The sequence below is a fragment of the Leopardus geoffroyi genome, chromosome A1 (genome assembly GCF_018350155.1).
Source record: "Leopardus geoffroyi isolate Oge1 chromosome A1, O.geoffroyi_Oge1_pat1.0, whole genome shotgun sequence".
Classification (NCBI taxonomy): domain Eukaryota; kingdom Metazoa; phylum Chordata; class Mammalia; order Carnivora; family Felidae; genus Leopardus; species Leopardus geoffroyi.
Genome location: NC_059326.1, coordinates 188,840,122 through 188,859,709, shown reverse-complemented (window position 1 = coordinate 188,859,709; position 19,588 = coordinate 188,840,122). Strand labels below are relative to the sequence as shown.

The 19,588-nt window shown below is 46.7% G+C and overlaps 1 protein-coding gene and 1 long non-coding RNA gene across 13 annotated transcripts in view; one reads left to right on the top strand and one right to left on the bottom strand.

Moving 5' to 3' along the window:
- EBF1 (EBF transcription factor 1) overlaps nucleotides 1-3,455 on the bottom strand; it is a 388,691-nt gene extending 385,236 nt beyond the window's left edge. For 4 of the 11 annotated variants that reach the window (XM_045503380.1, XM_045503392.1, XM_045503350.1 and 1 more), the window contains exons 1-3: nucleotides 2,965-3,454; nucleotides 696-852; nucleotides 94-157 (exon numbers count right to left, since the gene is read on the bottom strand). In XM_045503380.1, coding sequence (XP_045359336.1) covers nucleotides 94-157; nucleotides 696-852; nucleotides 2,965-3,098 — 355 coding nt within the window. In that variant the 5' untranslated portion in view covers nucleotides 3,099-3,454. Of the gene's footprint in view, nucleotides 1-93; nucleotides 158-695; nucleotides 853-2,964 lie in introns of all 11 variants that reach the window. The other 7 variants (XM_045503400.1, XM_045503408.1, XM_045503419.1 and 4 more) reach the window with 3 other exon arrangements.
- A 414-nt stretch (nucleotides 3,456-3,869) lies between these two features.
- Nucleotides 3,870-18,364, top strand: LOC123611472. 2 transcript variants are annotated; one of them, XR_006718686.1, is made up of 4 exons: nucleotides 3,870-4,523; nucleotides 14,182-14,416; nucleotides 15,353-15,505; nucleotides 18,319-18,364. It is a non-coding gene; the product is annotated as an uncharacterized LOC123611472 (long non-coding RNA). The 2 variants fall into 2 exon arrangements; XR_006718685.1 differs by lacking the exon at nucleotides 18,319-18,364 and having other exon boundaries at nucleotides 15,353-15,961.
- The last annotated feature ends 1,224 nt before the right edge of the window (nucleotides 18,365-19,588 follow it).

Here is a 19,588-nt window from a genome sequence, read left to right as displayed (position 1 = left end):
CAGGGCTCTCGTCCACCTGGATCTGGCTGCGTCCCCTGCCCTCACCCAGAGCCCCAGGGTGCCGGCGCCGACCCGACCCGACCTGAGCCTCACCATTGCTGTAGAGGAGCTGGAGCCGGTAGTGAATCCCGTTATTGGTCTTTTCGCTGTTGGCTTCCTGGGTTTCAGCGAGACGCAAAGACACAACAAGAGACGCAGGAGAGAGGTCGGCGTGAGCGAGTGGACCGACTTCGAGGCAACTTTCCCGAAGAAGGGACCCCCGGCCGGGGAACCGGACAGGCCCAGGAGCAGCAGAAATTGCGGCCAACTGTGATCCCTCTGCCGCCCTCCCGACCCTTACTGCTCCCTCTTCCCTTCCAGAAAATTCCGTGGGGCCTGGGGGCTCGGGCCTGGGTCAGCAGAGGCAGGAGCCGCGCGTGGTCGCGCCATTGAGGGCGGGTTCATCCCAGGCGCCCTCGACTCTGGAGTGCGAAGCCGGGCTCGCCTCTCTCCAGCTCTGGGGCTCCACGCGAACTTTTTGGAGCAGAACCTCATGGATGAGGAGCCCGGGTTCGCCCAGGACGGGAATTGGCTTGGGGGACCCCGCTCAGGAGTGTGTTATGGATGCTTTGCACTCGCCGAGGAGCGCGCCTCCCGAAGCGGCTGGGCCTGCTCCCCGGTCGGGGGCGAGGGGCAGCGGCGCTGCGCCCACTTACTTTTTCCTTCTCCACGAACCCAACAAAGGCTGTCCTCTCGATCTCCACGGGCTGGCCCTGTCTGTCGTAGAGGGCCAGGACGAAGTGGAAGAAGTTGGATTTCCGCAGATTGGAAGGCGGCTGCTTCTCAAAGTGAGCCCGGGCCAGACCCACCCCGCTGCGGCCAAAGACGCAGAGTTAGACGGCTAAGCGGGACACCGACGCGCGACCCTTTGTCACCCTTTACACACGCGCGAGCCCTCACGCACCAACCTCGTCTACCCCCAGAACACCTAGTGGGCGCCCTACACGCCCCCTCCGGCGCCCGGGGCCCACCCGGCGACGGGACATGCGTGCTCTCGCGTGTCCAGTCCTCCCGCCAAGCACACGGCGCGCCCCCCGAACTCGCCGAAGAGCCATGAAAGTTTTGTTAGGGTTTTGCGCAGGAGATAAAACCCTGCAAGGCTTTACTCTGACCTGACGCGCGCTACGTGGGAAGGAAAAGTGGAGGTGGATGCAGTGAACCCGCGTTCGTGGAACACAGCTGGTAGTTTACAACTTGGAGAGAGGGAGGCATGGAAATTGGTGCCCGCCACCCCCACGAATCTCCCGCCTCAGCCTCAAGGGCAGGTGAGGATGGATGGGGAACAGGCTCAGTTTCATGAAGCCGCAGCCATCCTCCAGTAAACCTCGCGTGCCCCCGCCAGGCGCGGGCGCCCGGCCTCTGGACACCGCACGCCCCCTCCCCAAATAAGGCATGTGAGAAAAAGGATCTGAGGGGGTCAACTCAGAGCTGTCAAGGGTGGTTGCTGTGGAACAGGGAGCTGGTTTAAAAGACCTGTCCTGACAAAGTTTCGCTGTTCCACAAAAACCCTCACACTCATTCCAGAAATCCTATGGACCAGGGGTGCCGGCTGAGCGCGCCCGCGGGGGGACTGGAGGCTCGGGTGCCAGGGGCGCGGGAGGCCACTGACAGCCCGGCCTGCCCAACACAAGGGCGCGCTCACACACACACACACACACACACACACACACACACACACTCTTTCGCTTCCAGCCCAGTTACCCAACTCACTCTCACTGCTAACCACCCCCATCCTTGTACTCAACGGGGATGGGAACAGTGTTGCAGACACTTGTCCCCTGCCCCGTGAAGATGAGGATGAGGTAATTAGTCATCTTCCTTTTTCCCCTTCCGCCCTCTCGGAGTCCGACAGGGCCTGGGGCAGCCAAATCTCCTACTCCCCCAAGCCCAGCTGGTGGTCTGGGAAAAAAGGCCATTTCTCACTTGGGACCAGGCGTCCTCGGAAAGGTTGATAAGAGTGCCCAGAAAAGTTCCCCCAGGTCAATCTCCAAGGGAAGTGCCTCCAAGTCACACAGTCTAGCATCCCAGGAGCTGAGAGTGGGAGAGGGGCTGGAAGGGGCCGTGGTGACAGAGGGTGGGGAAGACTTTCAGGAAATGTCAGAATCAAAGTTGGGAGCTGCCGTTCTACCGGTGGACTGAGAAAAGCAGAAAGATAGAGAGAGGGAGAGAGAACAAGACCAGAGAACTAAGAGAAGGTTCTGGGGATACATGGAGAGAGAAAATAGGAGAGAAAGGGAGGTAAGGGAATGAGAAGAGGAGAGAGGAGGGAGGAATGAAGAAAGAAGAGGAAGGAAAGAATGAAGAAAGGGAGGACGGAAAGAAGGAAGAGAGGTAAGGGGGAAAGGAAAGGAAAAGAAGTGAAGAAGGAAGAAAAGAAAAAGGGAAGGGAGGGGGGAAAAGAGTTAAGAAAAAGAGGAAGGAAGGAAAAGAAAGAAGAGAAGGAAAAAAGTTTAGAAAGGAGGGAAGAAAGAAAAGAAGAAAGAAAAAAGGCAGGAAAGAAAGGAAGAAAAGATAGAAAAGAGAAAGAAAAGAAGAGAAAGAGAAAAGAAAAGAAGGAAGAAAGAAAGAAAGAAAAAGAAAGAGGAGACAACCGGCCGGGAAAGAAAGAGCAATCACATAAAAAAACACAGATATCCAACATCGTGCTGATGAGACGCCTCTTCTGGCTTAAAACGAAATGAAAACAGTCACAGGCGAAGCAGGGAAAAGTGCCGGCAAAGCGTGGGCTTCTCGCAGGCAGCTCCCGGCTCTCCGGCCGCAGGCGACCAAGGCAGCGCGGCCCGGGAGCGCGGAGCCCCGGAGGCGAGCCGAGCCGAGCGGCGGACTCAAGAGCACGGCCGGGCCCCGCGGCGGCCGCAGCCACCGCCTCCCGGCTCTTCTGCTTGCGGCTCGCCTCCCCGGCCGCGGTCCCCGAGCGGTACCCACCTCTGCGCCGCCGTGTTGGCGTCCAGCACCCCGGCGCCCTGCATCCACGTCCGCACCGCGTTCATGCCGCTGCCCAGCGGCTCTTCCTTCATGCTGCTTCCACTCCGTTGGATGCTTTCCTGAATCCCAAACATGAAAACAACCTTTTCTTGTGGAAAATCTCCTCCCCCTTGAAAATATTGAAAAAAAAAAAAAAAAAAAAAAAAAAAAAAAGGAAAGAAAAACGCCAGCCAGAGATTTTTTTTTTTTTGAGACGATGAACTCGCGCTAGAAGATCAAGGCGGGCTGGAAAGCAAATTTTTTAAAAATGTAAACCTTCGCTCAAAACTGAGCGATAACACGAAAAAAAAGGAGAGAAAAAAAAAAAAGAAGGGAAAATCCAACGAAAAGACCAAAATAAAAAAAATAGAGATGTATGCTTGGCTGTTGGGGGTTGTTTGGTTGGTTAATTTTTGGTTTGGGTGCTTTTTTTTTTTTTTTTTTTCTTTTTTTTTTTTCTTTTTTTTTTTTTTTTCTTTTTTTTTTTTTTTTTTTTTTTTTTGTAATGATCACAGGCCGGTGGAGGACAGGAGGGGCTGGAGTTTCCTTTTGTAGAGGTACCCTTCACTTGAAGAAGCAGGAAGAAAAAAAAAAGCCCTGATGGCAATTTAAGAAACAATAGACTCAACTCGCGCTGCCGGCTTTGCTACTTCAAGTGTCATTTTCCACAACCAGGCAAGTTTTTTCCTCTCTCTCTCTTTTTTTTCCTCCTTCTCTCCCAACCAAAGATGTTTCTTTCCTTTCAGTGCGTTTAGATGAGGACGCTGGTTGCCGTAGACAGATACACCAGAGAGGGAGAGTGGGGTGGGGGGAAGGGGGGAGAGAGAGGGAAAGAGGAAGGGGGGGAGGGAAAGACAGAGAGAGAAAGAGAAAGAGAGAGAGGAGAGGGAGAAAGAGAGAGGGGTGGACCCTGCTGGATGGAGATTCTGTTTTCTCCTTGCTAAAATAGAAGTGATTTGCAGGCTTTCCCTATGGAATCCAGTTTGACTCTCCCCAGAGCTAAACACAGGCACACTAACCCCAAAGGGAGGAGGCGGGGCTCGCGCCTCACGGCCCCGCCCCTTAATTTGCATAACGCCATCCTTCCGCCAAGCTGCAGCCAATCGCGGCTTACGAAGCCTTCTGGCTCGCCGCGCTGGGCCACGCTCCCTCATTAACATCCCTCTCCGGGTGGCGCAGGGGAGCTAGCCAAAGTTCCTCGCAAAGTGGCGAGCGAAGGATCGCTGAGCACCAGCGTCTGTGCTGGGAAGGAGCTGGGCACAGCTGGGCAGAGCCGGGCTGGAGAGGGGAAACAGACGGAAGGGAAGGGCGATATTTTTCTCAGGGATTTGAACTGGGGTCTGCATCCTGGTCGTTGCGGTCCTTTTAGCATCCTCGCCACGCCCTGAGCGCGCTCGCGGTTCACAGGCTGCGCCCTCCCAGGGCCGATGCTGCGTCCTGCTCCGCTGTTCTGGGACGTCGGGGGCAAAAGTGGAGGAGACGGGAGAGCCCGGGCAGAAAAAGCAGGAAGCGCGTCCCAGGTGCCCACCTCTTCGCTTTGAGGAGGGGGTGGTGGGGTGGAAAAATGGGTGCTCGAGGTCGGGGCGGGAGATCGCGGAGGGCACTTTTCTCCACGCTGGGAGAAGTGGGTGGACCCTGGGTCTCGGTTAGTGAGGCTCTGTGGGTCCCTCATGGAGTAGGGGGACCCGGACTCTGTCCGTTGTCTGGCCTCTGAAATGGTTCTCGTTCTGATGCTAGCTTCGAGGCCGCGGGTGTTAAGGCACCGTCCCCATAAGCTCACTTATGTCGAGTAATCCGCGGGATGTGTAAACGGTGGAATGAATGCTCTCACTATAGTTGTATCAGGATGCATTCTAAAATTTACTCAGATTCATTTCCCAACCCCTTACCCTCGCCCCAAAGTATTTTTTTTCTTTAGTGTATTTACCAGAGCAACAACGTCTCTGATTGATTGGTTATTTCATGTAGGATTTCTGTCTTCCTCATTCTTTCAGTTTAAACGGGGGACTTGAACAAACCCACCCCAACTTCTGCCCCTGCCAGTTGTCCAGAAAGTGAGAGATTGAGTTAAAAAGGAGGGGACTGGGGGGGGGGGGAGGCTAAGAGAGAGGGAGGGAGAAATGGTCTCCTACCTCAGACCTTTCTGTATATATGCATGTGAGTGGCAAAGAAAATAGCTAGAAGTTTCCGGGTAATGTGCCCCATCATTTTTTAGCAGGTCGTAACCTCTAATAAGCACATGGTGAACTTCTGTTTCATTGCCCTCAGAGGAGCTCCCTGACTGCAGCCAAATCTGCTAAGGACTCCTTGGGGGGAGTTCTCTGCCAGAAATCCAGGTCCCCTTTCTGCTGGCCTTCCTTGGCCCTTTGATTTAGGAAGCTCATGGGGTCAGTGACGGAACAGTACACACGCCCATGTTGAATGGATGGAGACAGGCAAAAATTACGCTATGTGCTCTTGGCAGAGCAGGAAAATGAAAACCACTTCCCAGTTGCTAAACCAGAAAAAAGGACTGTGTTTCAGGTCCGTGAGTACACGGCCACTATCCTCAAACACTACTTTATCTTTGTGCACAAAGCGTGCCCTGTACCATACCATTTAATCTGGACCACTAATGTGCTGGGAGCACTTTATCTCTGGCAAAAATTAATAATTAATTCAGTCTCCACCAAGACACTCCTGAAAAGATGTGTCTGGTCCATCAGGATCTACGTAACATCTACCAGAGTTCCTGACACACAGCACATGTTCAGGATGGTTATGTTGGTGGAGAGACTGAAAGGGTTATAACTTTGTGGGCAGGGGAAAGGAGGAGGGGACTTTCTCCATCTCTACAGAATTCAAACGCACAATTAAAACTGGGCCTGCTGAAAACTTCCCAAAGATCCAAGCTTAACCTCCAAAGTCCAATGAGTCCCCCAGAGCCAATCCCTTCCACTGCCTGGACTATCCCCTGCCTTCTCTGAGGGTATCCTTCAAGGAAGGGGAACCAGGAAACAGAGGGCACCCTTCTATCAATGAGTTCCAGATAGCCAGAGCTAAAGACTCAAGCTTCCCTCTCCTTAATTGCCTGAACCTCCACTTTTACTCTCCAGTGAACTGTATTCAGGACTCCAAGTTGAGTCTGGTAAAGTACATTCCCCAGTGAGGGGGAACACACAATGTAATAGGGATCAGATCGCTGCCAAAGGCAAGCAGCAAAAGTGCCAGGAAAAGGGGAGATACAGCCACTATGAGGACCAGGGTCAGTGTGAAGCACACAACAGATGGATTTCTAAGGGGTCAAGCGGAATCTAGAAGCACTCTGCAGATTATGTGTCTGTTGAGGGGCCTGAAGGTGCCTGTTTCAAAAGAGAAATTGGCGCAGAGAAAGAAAATGTCAGCAGCCCAACTTCTGCCCCAGAGTAGGTAACCTCTAGAAACTAAATAAGAAGGAGGCAATTTCCACATCTGCCAGGCCACAGGAAGAGGTAAAACAAAAAAAGGGCAAGAATCTTTTGATAAGACTAATTCCTTTTGGCTGTTCAGAAACAGCAGATACCTCGCCTGGGATGGCGAATGACTTTCTTTTAATCAAGCAGAATGTATTCATAGCATTTCTTGTGAGTGTTCTGGTGCTTTTAAACTGGCTTTTCTGACCCAGTAATAAATGATTAAGTAGGAAGGAAGTTAAAGAGAAGGTAGAAAGAGATATAGAGGGTGATAGGAAACTGGGAACAACACCAGGCCAGCAGACTAGTAGGTTTTCGTGGATTTCCTCTGGTGAATATTCAACTAGCAATTGTAATTTTAAACTTTGAAAAATTCCTTAAACACTTGTCAATCTTCCCTCCTGTGAGGGAAGCACCACCTCCAGAAGACCAAGCATGTGTGTGGAGAAGGGGTACTATAAAGTATGTACTGAGACTGACTTCATCTTTTCTTATATTATAGTCACTTCTCCTGTGAAGAAAAATACTTGTGTGTATAGCATTGCCCAGGAGTTATAGAATATCTGTGATATGACTTTAGGTTAGCTTATGACAGTAATCCCTAAATCCCCCTCATCAGCCTAATCATATGGGGGAGGAGGTAGAAATGCAGATTTTCAGGCCCTGTCCAGACCTACAGAATTAGAGAAGAAAAAAGCAAGGAGCGGACAAAGCTGGGCATAAGAAAAATATACAGCAAAATGGACTTCTATGTGGAAGAAGCAGGTGAAAAGGCTTGATATTTCCCCTGGAGTGAAGTGTCCCGCTGAGCTTCTCAGAGTTTCTTCCTAAGTGAGGGTTAACGTCCACTCCCTCCCCCTTGATTGCTCTAAACAGTAGACAGGGCTACCCATGCCTCAGGGTCTCCCAGCGCTGCAGGAAGCTCAGGCCTACTGAGCAAGACCCCTCATTCCACCCCGAACTTTTAAACCTTCTCACTCTCGGCTATCCCAACCCTGTTAAGTCAGAGGGAAATCAATTCCCTTTCCCGAAGGACACGAGTTGCCTCCATAACTTCCAGGGGGTGCAGGTGAGAACACACGCGTCCCTTCTCTAACCCAAAAAGAGTAGAGACGAGATAAATACAGCCAAACTAGGACTAGCGGGACGTCCCGGGGAAAGAGGGAATCTTTTCTGCTCGTCCGCCCCCAGGAGGCCAGACTTGGGACCTGTCACTTAGAAAATTCCTTCTATCTGCGTCTCCTTTAGCGAGACGCGCCCCCCAGAAGGGCCGCCAGCTCTGGGAAATGCCCCCTTCTTTTGGCGGCTAGTAAGAGACCGCTTAGAGTGAGAGAGGAGAAAAGACGCCTCCTTCGGCGTTGGAAAGAAGGGAAAGGGGAAGTGCGGCGACGAAGGCCAAAGGCTCAAAGTCCCTCCGCCAACGGCCGCTCTGAAGGTGTCCACTGGCGGTCTGGAGTTGCGGCCGCAGTGAGCAGGTGCCAAAGCGCTGCCCACAGGAGGAGTGGGTGGCGGCGCGGGTCGCTAGGAACGTGAGAGCCAGAGCGGGACGCAGCATGGAGGGGAGAGGTGCTCCTGAGCTGAGCCCAGATGCCGGCGGGAAAGGCCCCGCCACCCGCGCGCGAAACCCTGACGCTGCCCCTCTAAGACCTTTACCTGCTGCCCTCGGAGTACGTATAAGAGCAGCAGGCCACGTTTCCACTGGAAATCCACCTGCCCCACCTCCTTGCTCTCAGCTGTCTCTGGCAAGCGGCGAGGGGAAGGGGGCATTCCCTCGGACCCAGATTCCTCTTTCAGATCCCCAAAGTTGTTGCAGCGGTGGCCCGGTGTGCTTGCCGACTCTAACTTTTCCAGTACCTGGGAACGCGCGTCTCCTCATTGTACAGACAGGGAAACTGAGGCCTAGAACGGGACAAAGACACCCACAGACACCTAGGACAAAAGCTTGAGGCAAGGAGTTCGAACAAACCTTTCCCGGATCCACCCTGCGGACTGTCGGGTTTCCCCTGGGGCGGTCCCTAGATAATAATAGACATCATTTGTTGAAGGTTTTACGGGCAGAAACTCACTGAATTCCCACAAGACAAAGAAGGCAGGTAAGATCGCCCCCATTTACAGGTGAGGAAACTGAAGGCTTGTGTTTGAAATGAAACAACCTGTCCACCGCCTCACTGCAAATAAAGTCTCCGAGCAGAAATTTCCCCAGTCTGTGACCCTAACCTAGGATCCAAACCATCCATCCAACGGCGGCGCATTATCCTTACATTTGCATTGGTGCTTCCCCTGGCTCCCCGACCCCCGCCACGCCTCTGCCACAAAGCTCCCAGATCCCCTGGGTATCCCGGATGACAGAGGAGCAAGGGCGAAAGTTGCCCCAGGGCAGGCAGCGGAAGGGAGATAGGAGGGGAAAACGGTTCTGAAAAGTTCTAATTCGTGGACCGGATGCGCGTTCCCGCTGGCAGATACCGTCACGCGTCTCTCCCGGCAGTCCTAGACAGGGCACGCCAGGGTGGCGCTAACTCCAGCCCTGGATCTGCCACATTTGCTGTGTGACCTTCAGTCAGTCGCAACTCCGGGTCCTAGCTGAGGTGTCAGAGCTTCGGGCGCGTGCAGCGTGGTCTAATTGATATAGACTGAACAAGTTTTGGGGGATGCCTGCGAAGTCCAACAGAGGGCAGAAATGTGGACACCTGCGGATGCACTTTAATTGAGGAAGACCATATAGCCTTGGCATGACCACAGAAAACTAAAAACTAAAATTATTTTGAGCTGGGAGAGTACAGTTGGGGACCCGCCGGAAAAGATCTCCTAATCCGAGACTGTCCTGAAGCGCGACTATGCCCTACCTTTAGCCCTTCTCCCACTGTCCTCCAACCTGCTTGATTGGAGTCTGATCTGCGAAGGGCCCCCGCTCCCTCGGCGGCGAAAAGAGGCTCCAGGGTGCGGGAAGAGAACTTCCTGGCTGTTTAGACATTAGCATCTCTTGAGTAGTGCAAACGTAAAAAAAAAAAAAAAAAAAAAAAAAAGAAAGAAAGAAAGAAAGAAAGAAAAGAAAAGAAACAGGCCTGCGAGAATTTGGAGGTGAAGGGAGGGAAGCCTGTTTGCTTAGGAGAAAGTAGAAGGAAAGGGGAGTTTAGCAGAGAAGCTCGAGATGCCTGGGTCACAAAAAGTTTTTTCTTTGAAGCACAATTCATTAGGTATTTACGCACCGCTCGGCCCTTAGAGGTCTTTGTTGGCCACCGAGATGCGAGATGAGTGTGATGTGAGTGTGCAAATACGTTTGTATAAACGAAGAGTGGCTGCATTTTTATGGGCCTGTGTAGCACAAGTGTGTACCAGTGAGTGACAGCGCGCACTTGGGTGCATGTGGACGCTTGTGCTTGAGAAGGATTGTTGCGCATAAGCGTTGAGTGCACGTGTAAAGTGTGTGCATGTGTTACATGTAGACACGTGTCTCATGTGAGTGTGCGTGTGCAGAAGTCCGTACGTGTTTAAGAGCAACGTACACTTGTGTGTGAGCCTGAGCTCACACGTGGTTCGTTTGTCCATGTGTGCATGTGAAGCCCAGCGAAGAAGTCCCCGAAACCTCCGGTCGCGTGGAAGGAAAGGCGCAGGCAGGAATCGCGGACTGAGCACCCCATGGCAAGAGTCGAAACTGCCGCTCCTTCGGCCCGCAGGCAGCCGGAAGCCGCCTACCGGGCTCGGGACTGGCCCGGAGGCCGTGGGTCAGCCCCCAGCTCGGCTCCGGCCCGGCCAGGCGGATTCCCACTGGGGCCCACCAATTACCAGGACTGCGCTCGAAATGATCCCTGCTGGGCAGTTCGGGAGCTCTTAATTGTTCCTCGCGGACAGTTTCTAATTATTAATACCGTGTGTCCTAAAGGAGACCGCTTCCGGGTTATTTGCTTATGATTTTATTATCTTTATCACCGTCATTATTTGGTGGCTGTATGAAGATAGTGCCAAGCCCACCTAGACCGCCCTGCCCCGCCTCTCCGGCGCCGCCCTGGGCGTGCGGGTTACCCGCAGACACCGGAATCTTCCCTTACGTGGAGCCACAGCGCCACCTCGCGATCCCCCAGCCTCCCTCCGGTCACTGCCACCCAAATTCCCAGTACTGGTGGGTTTTCCATTCGCTTTCGCCGTTCCTCTTTCCCTGTCTAGAACGGTCCACGTGGCTGGAGCCTTGAGATCCCCCCAACATGCCTTGCTAAGCAGCTTTGTACACGACCGGAATGCCTATACCCGGTCTCCACCTGGAGAAATTCTGCTCTCTTTAAAATCACCAACACAGAGTTCACCTCTTTCATAAAACCTTTCCAGACCCCTTCTAGGAAGTCATTCGTGCCTTTCTTTCCCTGATTTCCCTGGTGCTTATATCACATTGGACAGAAAATATTGTTTAAACATCTCTTTCCCCTCCATAATCAAGGAGCTCACCTACAGTCACTATTTTGCTTATAGCAACAATAATAACAGTAAAACCTGTTATTAACTGAACGCACTCTATGGAGCATCTTATGCAATGTGCTATGCTAAGCATTTTATTCATTACCGCGTTTAATTTTCCCAGCAAAACCGTGAAGTAAGCACCAATATAATTTCCCAGTTTTCAGATGAGGCCAGAGAGTTCCTGTCTAAGGTTGTATTGCAGAACCCAACCCAAGTCTGTCTGTCTGATTTTTCTTAACCTCTTTTCTTAACATCTGTGCCTTGCAGACTTATTCAGCTCTATATCCACAGGCTTTAAGATAGGACCAGGCACAGAGTGGACATTCATATATTTATGAATAAATGAACCACTGCCAATACAAATCTTTTCTTCTCCAAGAGAGTTGGGCTAGAAAAACACTGCACTTACCAGATACCTTGATTGAAGTGTTACCACAATGATTTATCCCAAAAGAGTATTCCACTACTAACTAGCTAAGTGACCTTGGTCGAGTCACTTCATCCTCAATTCCTCATTTTTAAAAGTAGGTTTTCTGGGAGTATTAAATGAGGGAAAAATGTGAGGTACTTGATATAGCCCCTTGTACTGTAATCAACACTCAGCAAAAGTGTGCTATTAATATAATTATTAATGAGAGTTTTAAAAACTAAAGCACAGAACACAAAATTGACTTACCGTAGCCACATAGAATTCACCATACCTCTATATAAAATTATCTCACTATTATATCTTCATTTTCATCCTGGACATAAAATATGTAATAAAATATGTTTAGTTTATTGTGGTTGGGGTGTTAATGTTAACCCTGCTCTGTTATAAAATTTTAAGGGGCAGGGGGGAAAGATATAATTAAACAGTAAATCAGCAGGCTTTGACTCTCACCCTTTCCTCCTGCTTTGTAGCTTTTTACCAAGAAAGATTTAAAGAAAGACTATAAAAGTGCTTATTATTCTGGAAAGTACAAAACCCTATTTTTTAATTTAGGGGACATTCTGAGCTAGTTTGAGTTTTTCCCACTTGAAACACTTTGTTGCTAGTGATACACTAAAAGTTTAAAAATATGTATCTAAGCAAATGATTGTCCCCAAATAAAAAAGAAATGACGGTTGTCTAAACATATCCCAGACTTTCAGACATTTCCCAAAAAGGCTAAGTTTTAGAGGTTCAGGGTCTCTTTTCAGAGTGACCCATTAGATAATTACTACTATTAGCATCTAAGCGAAAATGAACTTTTCTGTCTGATCAGGCTATAACTTTCCTACTATCAAATTCTTTTGGAAGACTATTGACCAGTACAGTTAAGTCATAAAGAAACAAAAAGAGCCTGATAAAATCCACAAAAGGCACAAGTGTGTCTTCCCATTTAGCTGGCCCACAGGGCATTTCCAGAAACTTTATCCCAACCCCAATTTATTTTAGTTCATTTCTCCTGCTTCTCATTCTATGCAATATTCTTGTATGAAGATGAAGAAACAAATTCAGGAAACTTTATCAGCAACAAATTAATGTGTTAAGAGATTTTATTGTATAGCTGCCAGGTATTTTATTATCCTTGATTGGGGATTTGATTCGTATTGACTGTGTGAGACCCTGTCTTCTTGACAGTTTGGGGAGGGAGCATGTCTATTCTGTTTTCTTCTTTATTTCTAGAATGCTCTCCCTTAGCGATGTTCACTAAAATTATGGCTTCCCTACTTCCAGGTGCACAGTAGGAGTAGAGTATTCTGATTCTTCTGCATTTAGATGCAACCCTATTGTTTGCTTTGATAAATTTAGAATTATCAGTAATATGTGCTATTTAGAGGCAAAAGCTTTAAGATCCAATGTGCAATTCGCCAATTCACCTTCCCCATGCCACAGCCTCCAGTGACCCCCCAGATGGAGTTTCCTTCTGCCTGCCACTCTTTGCAAAGATAATGTGGAGTGGAGACCTCTCCAACCCACAGTGAACATTTAACATGAATGTGAAATAATCTTTTGTTACTATAAGTCCCAGAGATTTTTTATGGCAGCATAACTGAGCCTTTCCTGACTAATATGCCTAGGAAGGAAGCTCACATTTCTTTTTCTTCCTTCCTTTTTTTCTTTTTTCCTTCCTCCCTCCCTCGTTCCCTCTTTCTCTCTTCCCTTCTTTCTTTTTCTTTCTTCCTTTTTTTTTGTGGACAATGTGGAAATTCTTCTCTTAGAGTGTAAGACTTCCACATCTAATTAAATAATCAGATAATGCAATTATTCAGTTAGAAGCCTGTATCTCGTTTTCTTACTCAATTCATACATCTCCTATGGGTCAAAACATCATTTAGAAAACTCTGAAATGGAAAACAACAACTGAATTTTAGAAGCACTGAAAATGAATCTCAGAGTCATTGCTAGATCTCCACAGGAATTTCTTGGGGGTTTGCTGCCTGCTTGCATATTCAAAATGAAGGGTGTGCCATAGGCTGTGATTCAAAGAGATTTTGTCAGCGATTATATGAGGGGACAGAGAAACATGTTTTCCTTCAGTGTTGAATTTCCTTCGGTCCATAATTTCAGGATGGTGAAGGGGAAAAATATTTGGCTAATCGACTTGTATTTAAGGAACATGACCTATGGCAAGTTATTTAACTTTTCTAGACCTTACTTTCGTCATCTGGAAAATAAGAGTAGGAGACCAGATAATCTTCAGGATGCCATCCAGTTCTAATCAGCTGGAATTCTGAGATATTCGGGTGATTATCAGTTTCAGGAGTCCATGCTACAGTATAGAATCTTCTTGTATTTCTATCCTCAGCATTATTTTGTGAAACATTTTAAATTTTTTCATGCTGAGCCCAACTTAAAACAACTGCTTCTTGGGCAAGATAGATAGTGCTTCTTCTCTTCCACCTCAAATGTTTTTAATGTTGGAATCTGCCAGAAGACTGGGCCATATAGATTTGGGGTCATGTAAAATGGTTTGTCACTTTCTAGTCAAGAGGGAAATTTTTCTTTTTCTTTTTCTTCTTCTGTCTTTTTTTCTTTATCTTTTTCTTTCTTTCTCTTTGAGAGGTATTTTCTTCAGGTTTCATTATCAGACTACCTAAGGAAATTTCTTGTGAATTTTCAGGAAACTTTTGAGACAAAATATTGATTGTGTGACAAATGCTGTGGAGTGAAATCATTGCTAATTATTCTTTATTCTTAACGTGGTATGACTGATTGCCAGAAACAATACTATTACCTTCATTTGGATAATAATTTATGGTTGACAAAGAGTTATTGCCTTGATTCCGCTCAATGAACCATGCCAACTGACATTTCTCCCCTATTTCACAGAGGAGGAGCTGAGGTTTTGATTTGCCCGTGGCGTGTGGCTAGCAAGCAGTGGGGCTTGACTGTAACCCAGGAGCCACACTGCCTATGAAATTAAGAAAGCTGTCTGCTACCTTACTTACTTCTGTCAACCAATTCTTGGTTTCTCTCTTCTCTGGACACCCAAAAAATATTATGACCCTCTCTTTGAAGTTAGTTTGGTCATCTGACTTCATTGAGCCAGAGCATTTCCTTAAAGGTAAGAGAACCCCCAAGAGTACTTGCTCCCCTCAACCAAAGGCGTTACTGAGAACAGCTCCATCAGTTTGGGTCCTGCTGTCAGGATCACGATGAGCAGAATTCTTTAGCAATATGCAACACATTTAATGTACGCAGGTGGTTTAAGCCACTAGGACTTGGGGCTTCTTTGTTATGGCAGCTCTACATAGTCTGTCCTGACTGATATAGTTTCCTAATTCAAATATAAGTGTTTTGTGAAAGAGAGCTCTCTCTGTTGAGTGGACTCCTATAAACTTGCATTATATACACATATCTTTAAGAAAGAAAATATTCTTCTGGATCTCTCATGTTTTTATTTAAACTAATTTTACTATCTTACTTAAATATGCACAAGCATAAAACTAGGGCCACATTCTTCATGCAGATAGCATTTAAACAACCATGAAACCAAATTACAAAGTTCATGAAAAAGAGAAACTGCACAAAACCAAAGATTTATAAATGAACTATAATAAAATGAGCTGGATAACGTTTTGTGGAAACTAAATTGTCACTTAAATGTCCACATGGTTGTTTCTGAGTTCAATAAAGTAGGTTCTTTTAGAAGTGGTCTGTCTATATAATTATGCCCTGTGTAATGTCTCAATCCTTCTACCACTTTTTAAACTTTTTTATTTTAAACTACCACAAAGTGTTCCTTAATTCATATGGTGTAGGACAAGTTTAAAGGAGTCATTTCAGTGTCAAATCCACCTCTGTCCCGTTTTTATCAGCCTATGATGATTAGGAACCACTGTTGGCACCAATAAACACAAACTAAAATTTGGGAACATTGTGTCGGTAATTCAGATTTAAGGTAATTATCCAGATAAGTCTAACTGTGCTTAACTTTTAAGACTACAATTGAAATGACTTATCTGTAATGACTTAACTGTATTTAAACACTTGTTTCTAGGAACAAAGAGGAAAGAGTGACTAGAAGACTCTAGTGCAGAGTTGGTCTGTGGAGAACTGCTGTATGTCTTATTCCTGGGCCATTGCTAGACTGCATTTCTCAACATCCCTAGCAGCTGCTTTGGCTATATGACTGAGTTCTGGCAAATGAAAAGTAGGTGGGATTGATGGAAGCCATTTTCAGATATAGTTCATAAAAACCTCCCACACAGTCTTGCACTCCTCTTCCTCCCCCTCTGCGGACTAATCAGAAAATCCAAGGTGGTATTCCAATGCTAGGGCAGGCTTAGCAAAGGTTTTCTGTCAAGATCCTGATAGGCAATATTTTACAATTCAAGAGCCTGTTGCAACTACCTTAGTGTGAGAGCAGCTACAAAGCACAGGTGATACATGATGAATCGGTGTGGCTGTGTCTCAATAAAACTTTATTTACAAAGAAAAAAATCATAAAAACTCTAGATCAAATTTGGTCCATGAGTCATAGGTTGCTGACCCTGCTCTAGGATATGTCAGAATCACAACATAGAAGGATTCTGGCCCCTAAATGACTGCATGGGGAAATAAACTTTATACAAGCAAGAAATAAACTTCTCTTATGTTAAGTCATTGAGATTCTAGGGTTGTTTCAGCATTAGCTTACTCCAATACTGTTGGAGGAGGTTATCGAGGGGACATGACCTCAGGTTGACCCAACGATCTGAACCTGGGCAATTGGCTCCTCCTCCCCTCCCCTGCACTTCAGATGCACATTTTGCATAGCATTCCACAGTGGGCACTGTTTTCAAAGATGCAGCTTTAAGAGAACAGTGTGCTGTTGAGACCATCTGGACAGTATATGTGACTGAACCCAATTAAGGTCTCTATATAAACTTTTAAGGTTCTGGCCGGCACGTGCAGAGATTTACCTGTCTTGTTACCTGCCAAGATGAGCCTCATGTGTAAGTTCCCTTGCTTATTAAGTCTGCCACCAGAAATCCAAGAATGCCACCACCTACCAAGAGTGGTCTTCCTCTTTCTTCGGTTTTTCCTTGCCCTCCACGTACAGAAGCCAGGTCCAGATTTAATTCAGGATGCTCCTGAGGTTTCAAATCAACAGAAAAAATACCGGGTCACAAAGATGGATTTTTATAAATATTAGATTTCCCCTTCTTCCTTACATTCCTTTGAAGACAGGCTTATTCATTTGTCATAGACTCTTCCCAATACGTGTTAGTGAGACAATTAAAACACAATCAGATAAATAATTGTATGCATGAAGCACGCATATCATGCAATGTTTATGACATTCCGAGTTGTTGCTGTCACCTCTCTCCATCCTACCACCTAATTCCTAGATGCATATCTGAATTGTTTTGTGCTGCCTTCCAGATAACCAAAGACATACATTTGGGAAACAGTTTGCTTGGGTAAAGTGAATAGAGCTTGGTTACTTGGTTCACTGTATGTAAATAGATTGCTCTGTCTTACATTAAGTCTCTGGAATGTGTTACAAAGTCAGCTTTGGGTTATTACTCAGCTACTTTGTAGCCTGTCAGGGTAATTTGGTATCTTTACTCCTAATTTATAATCAGGGAGCCTGAGACCCAAAAGGGTTAAAGAACTTTTCCAGTGTCATATTCTGGCAATATCCAAAAGCTAGGCCCACCTGAATCCCAAATGTCGCACTATCAAGATTTGGATTCTGAAGCCTCTGGAATCTTATCCACCTTCCCTACTTGACATGTATTTGTTGGGGAACAATTAACCTCAAGATGAGTAATTTGCCACCATTCTGTATGTATTTCAAATTTTCCCATTACACAAGGAAAATGAGAAAAATATGTCCTAGATAACACAAAGAAAAATGCTTCATTGTCTTAATTGCCTTTCTATTTCAATCAAGAAAGGCATTTAATTATTTCTGAACTACATTCAAAACTCTCTCTCAAGAATATTACTCTCCTCAGGTGGGTTAACCAAACCTGTGCAAAATATTTCTCAAGTCTGAATATTAATATTAAACATTTATTGAGTATTGTTATATGTCAATGCCAATTTAAATGCTTTCCATTTACGATCTCATTTATTCCTCACAGCAAGTCTGTGAAGTGGAAATAGTCATTATTCTGCTCGAACAAATGAGGAAACTGAGGTTCAGAGAGCTGAGAGAGCTTGTCTAAGTTCGAAAGGCAGTTAAGTGGTGAAGTCAACATTCAATCCTCGGCCACCCCTTCAGGGCACATTGCTCCCCTCGCTACTCTGCTGTGCTGACTCTGAACAGAGCTATGCTTTCCCCCTTTGAGTATATGTGAAAAACCAATATGGAAGACTCACCCAAGATGACTTGAGTCAGCTACTCAAGAATTTGAGGTGGGTCATCTAAGGGCTATGGAATCAGAAGGGGCAGAATCTGTCCGGCTTCTTGCACAATCTGAGGAAAGAAGTGCTTGTTGTTTAACACCGCTTCCCTGGGCCCTGAAAATGCCCACATGACATCCACCCAGTGGCCTACTTTGACTTCATTATCGCTGTTGGAAACCGCAAAGAGAGGGAACAGCATTTCTATGATATGTACTTTATGGCCATTACTCTTTCCTCATTATTCTTACTTCACTTAAAAACAAAAAATAAAGAACAATCAACTAAGTATTTACACTCTAAAATTGATTGGCATGAGCATGTGTGTTTTATTAATAAGAAAAAGAAAGTATTTTCTGGCACGATGGACTATACCCTTTGAAAAGCATACAGTACTTGAACTGTGTGGGCCACATCAGTAGGAAAGATGGCACCTGCAATTGTTTGGAAGGATTTTAAACTTCATAATAGGTAAGCTTAGGACAGTAATAGTATCCTTACATCTTCAGACCAAAATATTGTATAGTTTGGGCTAAAAAAAAATGTTCAGTCTTCACAGTAGGCTTAGTCTTAATACCACAGTTATTTTTTTTTTAATTTTTTTTTAACGTTTATTTATTTTTGAGACAGAGAGAGACACAGCATGAACAGGGGAGGGGCAGAGAGAGAGGGAGACACAGAATCGGAAGCAGGCTCCAGGCTCTGAGCCATCAGCCCAGAGCCCGACACAGGGCTCGAACTCACGGACCGTGGGATCGTGACCTGAGCTGAAGTCGGACGCTCAACCGACTGAGCCACCCAGGCGCCCCAATACCACAGTTGTTTTTAACCATCTTAATGAAAAGATTCTATTTCATTAACCTTGCCTAAGGGCATGTATGAGAAAACATTGATGTTTTTCAAATATGAAATATAGCCTCCATTCCCAATAAACAAGAGCAATTGTGCATTCTTTGTGTGTCTTTGAAGGCTTCTAGTCACAAATCTAATCACCTGTTGAAATGTATCTATTTTATCTCCAATAAATAATATGTGAACACTTAAAAAGACTCTATAAGCTCACCTTCTTGCATTAGGATTTGTGAAAATCAGACAGCCTGGAGATGTGCGAGCAGATGTTTAGTCAAGACTTGAAACATAGTCTTAAACACTTGGAATTAGGTAAAAAATCTAAACAAAGTTCGTTTTCTCTTCATTTTCCTTTGTGCTAGTCCATGGCCATGTGTGTAGTGAATAGTCCTTCACACGCACTTGCACACTCAAATTTCACTATGCTCTGGAGAGACCACTGGATGGGAGAGACTAAAAATATCGTTGAGCTTTCATTTTCCAATCACAACAGCTGTCATTCAGATCAACACTTCCCTCACCACCCCCACCACTGGTTTAAAAAGTTTTTAAATCTCTGCAAAAGAAAAACACAACTGAGGTGTCGCAGCAACAGTGGGGAGTTTCCAGGCCAGTTTTTGACAAAAAGCCTGTAAGCAGAGAGATTAGTAAAGCATTGGACACCAAAGCACTTATGCCCCAAAGCATTTCTGGTTCCTGATACCTCCGGCTTCTGCACGGCGACCACACGACGGGAGGGCAGCCGTGGTCAGGGCCCAAAGCCCATCCAAGGTGGGAAGTTTTTAGAAGACCCCTTGACATTAAGCTTGGATTTCAAAGAGATGCATCATCAACGACAGGGCAAAGTTACTGTAAACCTATCCCACCTTGCCCCAAACCAGGAGACTTTGGGCCCCCGACTGGCCCTCAGGAGGCTTTACACTCAGATTCTCACAGCTTGAGCTGGCCAGGTAATCTCAATTTGTGAAACGGTGTAAGGTGATACCCAGCTGGTAGTGTACCCAGGTACCTCGCGGAGCAAACCCAAAGCATCTCAGGGGCAGGTCTACCT